The 13,263-nt window shown below is 39.2% G+C and overlaps 1 protein-coding gene across 1 annotated transcript; it reads right to left on the minus strand.

Moving 5' to 3' along the window:
* Nucleotides 1–3,893: 3,893 nt before the first annotated feature.
* LOC130844656 (olfactory receptor 11H6-like) lies at nucleotides 3,894–4,838 on the minus strand. The gene has a single exon (XM_057720773.1). It carries the CDS (start codon nucleotides 4,674–4,676, stop codon nucleotides 3,894–3,896), a length of 783 nt encoding a protein of 260 aa, XP_057576756.1. The 5' UTR covers nucleotides 4,677–4,838.
* Nucleotides 4,839–13,263: the final 8,425 nt, after the last annotated feature.

The following is a 13,263-nucleotide window of genomic DNA, read 5'->3' on the forward strand; positions in this document are numbered from 1 at the left end:
TGTTCTCTACATCTGCAACTCTATTTCTGCCTTGCAAACGAGTTGATCTGTACCATTTTTCTAGATTTCACATATATGCGTTAATATACAATATTTGTTTTTCTCTTTCTGACTTACTTCACTCTGTATGACAGTCTCTAGGTCCATCCATGTCTCTACAGATGTCCCAATTGCATTCCTTTTTATGGCTGAGTAATATTCCATTGTATATATGTACCACATCTTTTTTTTTTTTTAGCTCTTTGTTGGAATATAATTGCTTTACATTCTTGTACCAGCTTTTGAAGTACACCAAAGTGAATCAGCTTGTATGACATCTTTATCCATTCATCTCTTGATATTTAGGTTGCTTCCACGACCTGGATATTGTAAATAGTGCTGCAATGAACATTGGGGTGCAGGTGTCTTTTTGAATTATGATTTTCTCTGGGTATATGCCCAGTGGGATTGCTGGGTCATGTGGTAATTCCATTTTTAATATTTTAAGGAACCTCCATACTGTTCTCCATAGCACCTGTATCAATTTACATTCCCACCAATAGTGCAAGAGGGCTCCCTGTTCCCCACACCCTCTCCAGCATTTATTGTTTGTAGATTTTCTGATAATGCCCATTCTAACTGCTGTGAGGTGATTACCTCATTGTAGTTTTGATTTGCAGTTCTCTAATAATTAGTGATGTTGAGCAAATTTTCATGTGCCTCCTGGCCATTTGCATATCTTTTCTGAAGGAATGCCTTTTTAGGTCTTCTGCCCATTTTTTGATTGGGTTGTTTGTTTTTTTGATAGTGGGCTGTATGAACTGTTTATATAATTTGGGGATTAATCCTTTGTCTGTTGATTCATTTGCAAATATTTTCTCCCATTCTGAGGGTTGTCTTTTCATCTTGCTTATAGTTTCCTTTGCTGTGCAAAAGCTTTTCAGTTTCATTAGGTCCCACTTGTTTATTTTTGTTTTTATTTCCATTGCTCTAGGAGGTGGGTCAGAAAAGATCTTGCTGTGGTTTATGTTCAAGAGTGTTCTTCCTATGTATTCCTCTAAGAGTTTTATACTGTCTGGCCCTACATATAGGTCTTTAATCCATTTTGAGTTCATTTTTGTGTATGGTGTTAAAGAGTGTTCTAATTTCATTCTTTTACATGTAGCTGTCCAGTTTTCCCAGCACCACTTACTGAAGAGGCTGCCTTTTCTCCATTGTATATCCTTGCCTCCTTTGTCATAGATTAGTTGACCATAGTTTATCTCTGGGCTTTCTATGCTGTTCCATTGATCTATATTTCTGTTTTTGTGCCAGTACTATACTGTCTTGATCACTATGGCCTTGTAGTATAGCCTGAAGTCAGGAAGCCTGACTCCACCAACTCCATTTTTCCTTCTCAAGATTGCTTTGGCTATTTGGGGCTATTTGTCTTGATTGCTGTAGCTTTGTATTATAGTCTGATGTCAGGGAGTCTGATTCCTCTGTTCCATTTTTTCCCCTCAAGATTGCTTTGGCTATTTAGGGGCTTTTGTGTCTCTATACCACTTTTAGGATTTTTTGTTCTAGTTTTGTTAAAAAATGCCATTGGTAATTTGATAGTGATGTATTGAATCTGTAGATTGCTCAACTGTGAAATTTTCTGTAAAATTCCTTCTTTTATTTTCTTAATTGCAAAATAAGTTTGGAAATAATTATGTACACGTTTTGTATTTTGGAAAAAATGATTAAACTTAGCATTATATTGTTAACATTTGCCCAGTTCATCAGATACATTTCAAAACATGATTTTGAATATCTGTACCATATTTGTATGATATTCTATAACTTCAGTGTGTGAAATTCATGTAATCAATCTCCAGTTACTAAGCATTTGGGTATTGATGTTATTATCATTACTTTATTTACATTGAACCTATAAAATTATCAGGATGAAATGACAGATTTACAACATTTACTGGTTACGAATGGCATTTTCTTTCCATTCTGTTTTCTTCCTGATTATTATCTTTCTTGTACTTACTTTGCATGAGGCCAGCGTTTTAAAGTTTTTTGCTGACTTTAATCATTTTTGAAATTCTTTTTATGAAAATTCACATCAAATATCTGCTAGTATTTGGTAGAGAAAAACAGGCAGAAAAATAAATACTGGGATGAGAGCAAATATCTGTGTTTTAATTCAAGAGCTAATTGATGAGTATTGATATGCTATGTTTTAATGCCTATCTTCTCCCTCTTTCTTTTGGGAGAGTTGGAGGGTTAAACACTTGCCTTCCCCTTTTATTCAGTACTCTCAATGAGAGGAGGTGGGGAAGGCTGCATGTGGCTCACTTCTTCCCTCGCTACCAAGGGATACTGCATAAGGCTCTGCAGTTTGTTATTGGCATAAGGGAGCCTGTCCAAGAGAGGCCTGTGCCCTCAGAGCAGAAATGTGCACCCTGATTTGTGTGGAAGTCCCCCACTGAAGAAGGGGTATGTAAAAGTACTTCCGATCAAGACTTGCCGCTGAGGGCCTACTGCTTTGTGATTTTGTGATTTATGCAAAGGGCTTCAGAGAGGAGCCTTGGTCCTATACCCAAACTTTAAGTCATACTATCATCTCACTTAGATCCTGACTTTTATCTGCCTTGAAAATAGACCAGTGAATCTGCTCTTTTTGTGCTTCCTGTGGAAGTGGGTAGAGTTTCTATAGTAGATAAGATTGTGCCTACTCAGGATAAGATTTGTTTACTAAGATGCAATCTAATGATTCCAGGCCACTTTGAAAATTAACTAGAGAGTAATGTACCTCATTTCAGACATTGGCCAGACTATGTTATTTCTGGCCTCAGACTCTCACACACTATCCTAGCTGCATGATTAGTTTTCATTGTAATACACACAGGGAGAAAAGCATTTTAAAAAACCTTAAAGCAGCTACAATATGAATTGTTATTGTTTTATTAAGTTTTTTCCAGGTAATCTTGTTTCCAGTTCTCATTTCTATTCAGTTTAAGTGCAGTTATTCTTTGTAGTGAGTGCTCCCAGGTGGTACTAAGATAAAGATGGAATATATCAAGTTATATGACATTAAAACAACCCAAAAACTAACCAGTTGGAGAAAACTACATTCACCAGATGCTGTTCAAATATTGGCTTTGCTGAGAATAAGTTTTTTGACAAGCTAATTTGGAGAAGAACCTCAAACCCAAAGGGCCTATATGGACAAAATTATTTTGAATAAGGAAGGGAAAGATGTTCTGGTCACTCTTGTGGGAGGTGGGGAGAGGATGAGAAAGGAAGAGAAAGAGGCAGCACCAGCTATATTATGAGAACGTGACTGGGTGTTTAGCATGGCAATTCTTCCTGTGACTCCCTAATCCCATCCTGTAGTCAGGTTTATTAACCCACACAAAGCTGGAAGAGTTTGATTTTGGAGAAAATGTTGAGGGGGTGAGTCTCACACGCAGACTGATGTGATCAAAAGAAGACAGCAGGTGAACTAGGAGCGAGAGGAGAGAAGCACACATGAACATGTTTGTACGGTGTGTGTGTGCATAGGGAGATAGTGGTGGGGACTCTAGACATCTAAGCACTATGGAACTGGGGGTCGGAGATCAATTTACTTAAATGTGCAAAGACAAAAAATGAGCAGTTGACATCGGGGCTATATACGGTTTTTTCTTGAAAAATACCTGAGAATGTCTGGCATTTTCCTGTTTCCATAAAATGCACACAAGAACATTAACACAATAAAGCTTAGTACAAATGCAAATTTATGCAAATTCTGGTAAGGTCTTATTTGTTATTTGTTTCATTGAAATGCAATGCTAAAATATTCCAGGGCATATAGGAAACACCTTTGTCTCTCAAATTTACTTAAAACCATTAACCTCTTATAATTTTATATCTTTATATGTCCTACATATATATGTATCCTAGTTCTTGAGAGGCTGTCTTTGACCAAATATCACGCTCCAAAACAGTTTTCTCAGGGCCTCCTTCATCTCCTTATTCCGGAGGCTGTAGATCAAGGGATTGAAAAGCGGAGTCATCACAGAATACAATAAAGTCACAATTTTCTGAATCCCTGCTGAATTGCTTGCTGTTGGGCTCACATACATCACCATGATGGAGCCATAGAACAGGGACACCACAGCCAGATGAGAGCCACATGTAGAGAAAGCCTTATGCCGGCCTTCTGCTGAGGGGACCCTGAGCACAGCTCTGATCACCAGGGTGTAGGAGCTGGTAATGAACAGGAAAGTGGAGAAAATTAGGACTGAGTTAAAGATGGCACAGGTGATCTCGGTGGCAGGAGCTGGCACACAGGACAGCTTCATAAGGGGTCCTGGGTCACATAAAAAGTGATCAATAGTATTGGGGCCACAGAAAGGAAGCTGGGAGATGAGATAAACTGGGAAGAGAAAACAGGAGAAGCCACACACCCAGCAGCAGGCTCCCATTCTGATGCAGCGCTGCCCTGTCATGACAGTGGGGTAGTGAAGGGGCCTGCAGATGGCAAGGTACCTGTCAAAGGCCATGACAGACAAGAAGAAGTTCTCGGTGGTGCCCATAGAGAAGAAGAAGTAGAACTGGAGGAAGCAGCCAGAGAAGGAGATGGTCTTGGTCTCAGAGAGAAAGATGGCTAGCATACTGGGGACTGTAGAAGTGACGTACCACATCTCCAGGAAGGAGAAATTGGCCAGCAGGATGTACATGGGGGTGTGGAGATGGTGGTCCCAGCACACTGCACAGATAATGCACAGGTTTCCAATCAGTGTCAACACATAGATCACAGAGAAGAGGGAGAAGAGGAAGATCTGAACCTCCCAGGTACAAGGGAATCCAAGGAGAATGAATTCACTCACAGGATCAGAGTGATTATTCCCTTCTGGGTTTTTCATTTTTTCTCCAGAGAACTGCAATAACAAGACATTACCATGTTACAAATGACTTTACAGAAGTTTTCTCCTTAAGATGTTCTCTGAACTTCTTTACAATTTAATGAGCAGCATAATTTTAGATTACTTAAAGATCTCCGACATTCTTTGCCCCAGTGTGATAGTGGGAGAAAGCAAGGAACTTGAACATGTGAATGCTCATAACAGACTTATCATCATGGTCACCATGCCCATCATGGTCCATTAAACACCTGCCTTTGTGGAGTGTTCTCAGTACCAGGTAAACCAAGATAGGTACTGCTTGCCATTCCGAGGCTTTCAACCTTGATCAGAAACATCCACCTGGGACAAACCTGTATAAGGACATATGGAATTTTAAATAATTATAATAGTTCATGATCTGTGTAAATAGAAGAAAACGTTGCAAGAATCTTCAGCCATAAAGTAAGATTTTGTTTTTTACTGTAATGTTTAATAATACCACATGCATAGTTTTAGATGGTGTTTCTGTTTATGTACGACTGGGATTTTGGAAAAGAGAAAAGGAAAATGACTTTTTATCAATGATTGCTTACAGAAAGGCCAATTGTGGCATTTGCATTCCCTCTTATTTTAAAAATCTCCATGAAAAATATTCCACAATTTGCATTCTTAATTTCTCTCAGTGTTTAGTGACATATGCACAATTCTCAAAATACTCTTCATTTTTAACTTGGTCCTGTTTGTAATAAAATTTTTTTGCAGAAGAGGAGTAAGCTTCATGTATTATCACCTTGAATAAACATTTAAAAGTGAAATTGATATGCATTAATAAGGTTCAGACTACAAAATAACATGATTCTCCTTTAACAGAAAGTTTATCCTAAGTGGGGGACACATGCTTCAGTCTTCAGTTGAAATTTATCACAAGCTGGGAAAGTACCTCATGATGGTACTCTCTCTATATATGTTTTGCCATATAGAGCAGAAATAACTACAGTGGTATATATCATTAAAGCACTTTGAGTTTTGAATTACTTTAATTAAAGTTGTGTGCATTCATTCTCATTACAGTCTCTTTACATTATCTGAGCCTCCTATGTTAGAATTCCCTCTGACTGCCATGACTTATAAATGCTTTTTCAGTACCTAGTCCTTGATATTTTTCCTTTTCTGATTATTCTCTCTCTGTAAGTGACCTGTCAGCTAGCCACTTGATATAAAAACCATCCATGTAAGATGAAGTCACATTTTCTCTCCCTAGATGTAAAGTCTCCTCTGCAACTTGCATTTATCTACCCAGTTTCTTACTTAACATCGCCGTTTGCTATTGAACATAACTAAAACGCAAGAAGCTCATGATGAAACACTTGCTTCTTCCCCACCTCAGACTGGCTGGTCCTTTCTTCTATGCCATGTCACTCAATGGTAGCTCCTTTAATCTGTTGCTCAGGCCACAAACTTTGGCCACATCCTTTGCGCCTGTCTCAATACTCCACATCCAAACCATCAACAAATCCTCTAGACCTCCTGTTCAAAACATAGTTTTAAAAAAATCTGATCATGTCAACTACTTGCTGTCAGTCTTCTAAACACATTTACAGTAAAGTTCAAATTCTTTCCCACAGTCTATAAGAGACCGTCCTCCATTTCCTACTACCCTTCCCTCTACTGACCCCACTGCAGCCCTGCTGATACTTGATGATGACAAGTGTGGCCAGTATCAAGGCCTGGAATGTCCCTCACTCCCCCTTGCCAATATTCAGATGCCTTAATTTGCTACTTCATTCAGGTCTCTGATAAAATCAGAGATTCAGAGATGCCTTTCTTAGTTTGGACCATCTTTGCTACTTTGTATCCCAGTTCTGTTTTGGTGTTCTACAAAGCACACATCACTACCTGGCATTGTATTATATTCTTGGTATGTGTTTTCTATGTCAGTCTCCTGAATATAAAGGTGATTATATTCAGGTAATATAATCAGGAAACAATTCCTTTCAGCAGGGAAAAAAGTTTAAGGAAATGTAAAGACTGGGATCTCTAGTTTGTTAAAAACAGAAGCAAGGCAGCATTTGTATGGAGAGACAACCTCAATCCATGTAAACAGAAGGAGATCCATGACAGGAGCCTACTCAAGACAATCCCATTGAAGCTACTTCTCTTTGAATCACTTTGTCTTTCTTTCTTTTTTTTTTTTAAGCTCTTTATTGGAATATAATTGTTTTGCACTCTGTACCAGCTTTTGAGGTACACCAAAGTGAATCAGCTGTATTTATACACATATCCCCATATCCCCTCCCTCCCGCGACTCCCCCCCACCCTCCCTGTCCTGGCCCTCCAAGGCATCACCGCTCATCGAGTTGATCTCCCTTTGTTATACAGCAACTGCTCACGGGCTATCCATTTCACAGTTGGTAGTGTATATATGTCCATGCTACTCTCTCACTTCATCCCAGCTTCCCCTTTGCCCGCCGCCCCCCCAACCTTGTGTCCTACAGTCCATTCTCTGCATCTGCATCCTTGTTCTTGTCTTGTCACTGAGTTCATCAGTACCATTTTTAGATTCCGTATATGTGAGTTAGCATACAATATTTGTCCTTCTCTTTCTGACTTACTTCACTCTATATGACAGATTGTAGTTCTATCCACCTCATGACATATAGCTCCATCTCATCCCTTTTTATAGCTGAGTAATATTCCATTGTATATATATGCCACATCTTCTTTATCCATTCATTTGTTGATGGGCATTTAGGTTGCTTCCATGTCCTGGCTATTGTAAATAGTGCTGCAATGAACATTATGGTACATGTTTCTTTTGGGATTATGGTTTTCTCTGGGTATATGCCCAGTAGTGGGATTACTGGATCATATGGTAGTTCTATTTGTAGTTTTTTAAGGAACCTCCAAACTGTTTTCCATAGTGGCTGTACCAACTTACATTCCCACCAACAGGGCAGGAGAGTTCCCTTTTCTCCACACCCTCTCCAACATTTGTTGTTTCTAGATTTTTGGATATGGCCATTCTGACCGGCATGAGGTGATATCTCATTTTGGCTTTGACTTGCATTTCTCTAATGATTAGTGATGTTGAGCATCTTTTCATGTGTTTGTTGGCCATCTGTATGTCTTCTTTGGAGAAATGTCTAGATACAAAAGTCCTCAACAAAATACTAGCTAACAGAATCCAACAGCACATTAAAAAATCATACACTATGATCAAGTGGGGTTTATCCCTGGGATGCAAGGATTCTTCAATATATGCAAATCAATCAACATGATACATCATATCAACAAACTGAAGGATAAAAACCATATGATCATCTCAATAGATGCGGAAAAAGCCTTTGAAAAAATTCAACATCCATTGATGATAAAAACTCTCCAGAATAATGGGCATAGAAGGAAATTACCTCAACATAATAAAAGCCATATATGAGAAACCAAAAGCCAACATCATTCTAAATGGGGAAAAACTGAAAGAATTCCCTCTAAGAACAGGAACAAGACAAGGGTGTCCACTCTCACCATTATTATTCAACATAGTTTTGGAAGTGTTAGCCACAGCAATCAGAGAAGAAAAGGAAATGAAAGGAATACAAATTGGAAAAGAAGAAGTAAAATTGTTACTCTTTGCAGATGACCTGATATTATACATAGAAAACCCTAAAGACTCTACCAGAAAAGTGCTAGCACTAATTGATGAATTTAGTAAAGTAGCAGGATACAAAATTAATGCACAGAAATCTCTTGCATTCCTATACACTAACAACGGAAGAGCAGAAAGAGAAATTAAGGAAACTCTCCCATTTACCATCGCAACTTTGTCTTTCTTATGTCCCCTGCAGCCACTCTACTTTGTGCTCTGTGCTTTTGTATTCTTGCTATGTTATGATTATGCTCTAAGTGTGTATGTGTGTGTTAGTGTGTGTATGTGAACACACTGCTTTTCACTATCTGTTCTCTCAATCTGTTTTTGTATCTAGTTATCCATATTTTAAAATATTTTCATTCAATGATCTTTATACTTTTTGTCTTATTTTTAAATAAGTAGGTGAAGTGTTTTTGCATTCCCCCTCCTAAAGAAAATGTAGTTTGACAAGTTACTTTAATAGAAAAAATGTTCTCTTAACTGTCTTATATTTTCTTCTGCATCATATTCAGGGTCAGGAAATTTGGTTATGTGACTTGAAATCTGGTTATGTAATAGGATAAAAAATAAAGTGTCATTCCACAATTTATTTCTGGTCTATATGGTTTCATGATTTAGCTAACATCTCAATTTAAGTAAAATATTATTTTTCTTAAATTTATTTACTTATACTTTTATAAATGAAACACATATAACCTTTAAAAATTTAATCAGACAAGTTCTAATACTAGAGGCAATGTTATATAGTTGAAAAGCCAACCAGTTTCCAGTATGAGGAAGCTATTCCAATTTACATTTTCATATGGAGAAACTACAACACAGGGTTGAAGGAAAGTGAAAAAGACCAAAATACCCCCCCCCAAAAAAAAAAAAAAAAAAAAAACCACCCCAAATTGAGCTGTACATTATCAGAAGTTTTTGTGTGAGTATTATAGGATCTGGTATAGGTGAGATGTTCAAATTTAGGTTTCTCCCTCTGGGAGAATGCAGTCCTCCTCAATCTCCCTGTTTTCCCATTTCAGCAGAAGAAAGTGTGCAGCAAAGCCAAACAATGGTGCTAGCATCCAGGTATCTTAGATGGCTTCTAAAAGGGGTGAGTGTTGGAAGGTACTATTTTCAATTATAGCAATTATTTGAAGCCCACACAATTCCATACTGCTTGAACAACTTGAAAAGGTGGTTACATGTAGTTAAAAGAGCACTGTGGTGTTTCCTTATTTGGGAAGAACAAGTTTCATCCCTGCCTCTAAAGGAGAGTATGTAGCAAACACATTCTGAGATATGGCTTTTCTGTCCTGGGCAGCCCATCTTGGAGGGGAGGTTATTTAGAGCACTCTGTGTGTGTCTTCAGGTCTTACCCATGAGCTCCTGTTCCCTGCACACTTTTTAATAAATTTGCCAATTTTGTGTCTGACCCTCCTGGATTACCTAACTTCTCCCAGTGGCCTCATCTAGGGTTAACAATGAAAACGTTTTTACCAGATCTTAGAGAGTATTTCTTTAAGTGAGGTCTAAATTGGTCCAACTTCTAGGCGAAAAGGGAAAGATGATGAGGCCTGGGTCTAACATGAAGAATAATTTAGCCTTAAGCCTTGGATCAGAATATTAAATATAACCAGCAGTATCTATATATATTTTTATAGTAATGCAGCTATGTTTACCACAATAGAGATGATACTGTGTTTAGGAATGAAAATGTAAGAGCAAAAGGTTCTATGGAGCCAAAGGATATAAAGACAGGCTAGTTGTTGCAGAGAATTCAAAAAAACACTTCAAAATCTTGCTCCATCATTCCCTCCTTTACACAATTCTACACCTGTACCAGCCTCAAGTATATGTGGTAATGTTGGGATTTGGGGATCAGTAACAACTGTTGCATTCATACTTGACTGTAAACTGTTGCTCTGTTTTGTGAGTTTGTTCTTTCCATCTCACTTCAGCCAGATAAAGGTAAACATTTAAATCAACATTATGATTGCCACAACTAATAATGTGACTTTAGATATTTAAATGAGGGTAATGATCTAATCCTGTTTGATTCTATTGTAGATATCTCTGTATCAGATATAGAGCCCTTCATAAGTTCTGAGTCTCATAATTTAAGGAGAACATGGGCAAACTGCCATGAATTTGGAGAAAAGCAACTTAGAGGGCCTTAGAAGTATGATAAATGAGTAACAGTGGAAGGAACTGGAATTTTAAATTGGAGAACAAAATATTCCATTTGGATAGAGGAAAGATGATCATTGAACAGAGCAATTCAGTCTGTCCCATTTATTCCCCAAAGTATAGAATTAAAAATAATAGCTAAAGCTATAGTGAGACACATTGTAATTCAATGTGGAGAATAACTTTGTAACAGAATCCTATCCAGTGAGGAATAAGCTGCTTCAGAAGTCTGTTTTCTATCATAGATTTCATCAGATAAAGGCTGGCAAAGTGGTAGAGGATTTAAACATCAGAAGCAATTTTTTTTCAGTATTGAAATTCGATTGTATGCATTTAAGATGTGTCAAGGAAAAAGAAAAGGGAAAGAAAAAAAAAAAGAAAACCTAGCCAGGTAATGTCAATGACATAAAAAAGTGTAATGGAAAATATTGTTTAATGAGAACTTGAGGTTTTCACATTAACACTGATAAAAAATAAATGGTTATTAGTTGACAACAGACTGGGGGAAAAAGAGAATTCTGGGCTGTGGTTTGGCCATCAAATTCCCAGAGTTATACCATGGGACTACAAATAGTCCACTCTATTAATTGAAGAAATTGGTATTATTTCCTGAAAAAAATGTGTAGAACTCTTTCACTCCCTGAGCCAAAAATTGAGTGGCTCCTTAGTTTGGCCAAAGATAGTTCTGTGAGGAGTGTGTAGGGGGTTCAAGGGACTTCAGGTTTGAACAAGGAAAAAGATATGGCCCCAAGGTGGCAGTAGTACACATAGTTTTATTTGGGGAAATTGCTTTGATAGATTTGCATGTAGTGGAAATCCCTCACAGAAGAAGACCTCCCAGAGGTTATAGGCATAGGGGCCATTGCTCAGAGGGCAAGGAGGGCTAAGGAACTCCTAGGAGAAAGAGAGAGAACAGAGAGAAGGCTTATTTGTCTAGGTGATGTCAACCTGGTGAGGCTGAGGACTCTGTGCCAAAGATTTCTGAAGGGCAGTGGTAACTTGGGATCTTTATCTTATCTGTGGCCAGCAGATGTTGGGCACAGTTTTCTGGGATATGCAAGGCAGGCAGGTTCTAAGTGGCTAAAACCCTGCATTTTTGGACCATGTATGAAACAGTTAGATATGTAAAATTTGAGCTAAAATGATTCAGCCTACTGTGAAGAAGTAAGTAACCTAGGGGCCAATATGTAGAAGGCATCTTTGGCTCATTTATACAACAGATGGTCTTTGATATAGATTTTTTGTGATGGCTTTTCACTCTGCTTCCCCTGTTTACCAAGATTTCAGCATTCATACTTTCTCTAAAGCTCCCATTGTGTCACCACCAAGTGGAGAATTACTTAAACTGCTCTACACAAAGTGTTTTTGTTTTTGAAAGAGAATTTATTATTAGGAAGTAATACCTGCTTATTTTAGAAAAGATAAGTAAAACGAAATATAGAAGAAGTTTAGATCCTCCACAATCCCATTTCTAAAACCATTTCTAGTTTACATTTCTAGTCTTCTCTGTCTTTCTACATATTTCATATATTAGGAACTGCTAGGGACTGCTGGTGGCTGTGAGGAGACAGCCTGAGGGGACAGGAGTGAGGAGCTCCACAACGGGGAATGCTAGTGGAGGAAGCCCGAACTGCCGCAGAAGTGAAGCACCATTGTTGAGTGACATGTAAAGGGAAGGGCTGCCATTGTAGCCTCTCTCCTCAGCTGCTGGCCCCTGCCTCCATGGGCACTAGGGAGGGTTCCCACCAGAGCTGGTTCGTGCACCCCTGCCATCTCCCCCTCCACACCCCCCCCCCTCCACTGGCCCTCACTGACTGGGCAACCTGCTCACCCTGATTGCTACCTGATGGGCTTGTGTGTTCCAATCACTACCCCAGCACCCTCCCGCCTGGGCAGCCTGCTCACCTGTATCAGCACCTCAGCCTCCTTCCTGTGATCATGTACATGTAGGGGTTGGGCCAGGGCAGAGTCTGAGCTGCCTCCATAGCTCAGACTATGGAGGCTCCAGGTGCATGACTACTGCAGTCCTGGGGTCTCGACTCAGTGGATCTGTGCCAGTGACAAGGTGAAAACAACACCTGAGAGTCACCGGGGCTAATTGCCAACATACCCACAGTTAAGGTGGGACTGAGAGCAGTGCCAACAACAGTGTACTTTGTGAGCCCACACTGCAGATGATAGGGGACAAAACAGAGCACATTCACAGATGAATATCTCCAGAGGACGAATACTCAGTGGCTTTTCTCCCAGTAGGAGTGCTCCAATCCCACCTACCTCACACTGCAGATCAAAAACATAGCTAAGAAACAGATCTGGGGGCGTCTACTCCAACTGCCTCTGACAGAGCAGTGACAACCACAGAGCAAAGGGGAGGCCCTGCTTGATATCCAGCATAGGCTCTGGTCACCACAACACCAGTCAAAGCCCCATCACAAGGATAAGGGCAGAAGCCTCTGGACCAACTTCACCCACCAGGGGGCACACACCAGAAGCAAGAGGAACTATGATCTTGCAGCCTGTGGAAAGGAGATCACAAACATAGTAATTTAGACAAATTGAGAAGACAAAGAAATATATTGCAAAGAAAGAGCAAGATGAAAACCT

This window comes from Hippopotamus amphibius, chromosome 2 (genome assembly GCF_030028045.1).
Source record: "Hippopotamus amphibius kiboko isolate mHipAmp2 chromosome 2, mHipAmp2.hap2, whole genome shotgun sequence".
NCBI lineage: Eukaryota > Metazoa > Chordata > Mammalia > Artiodactyla > Hippopotamidae > Hippopotamus > Hippopotamus amphibius.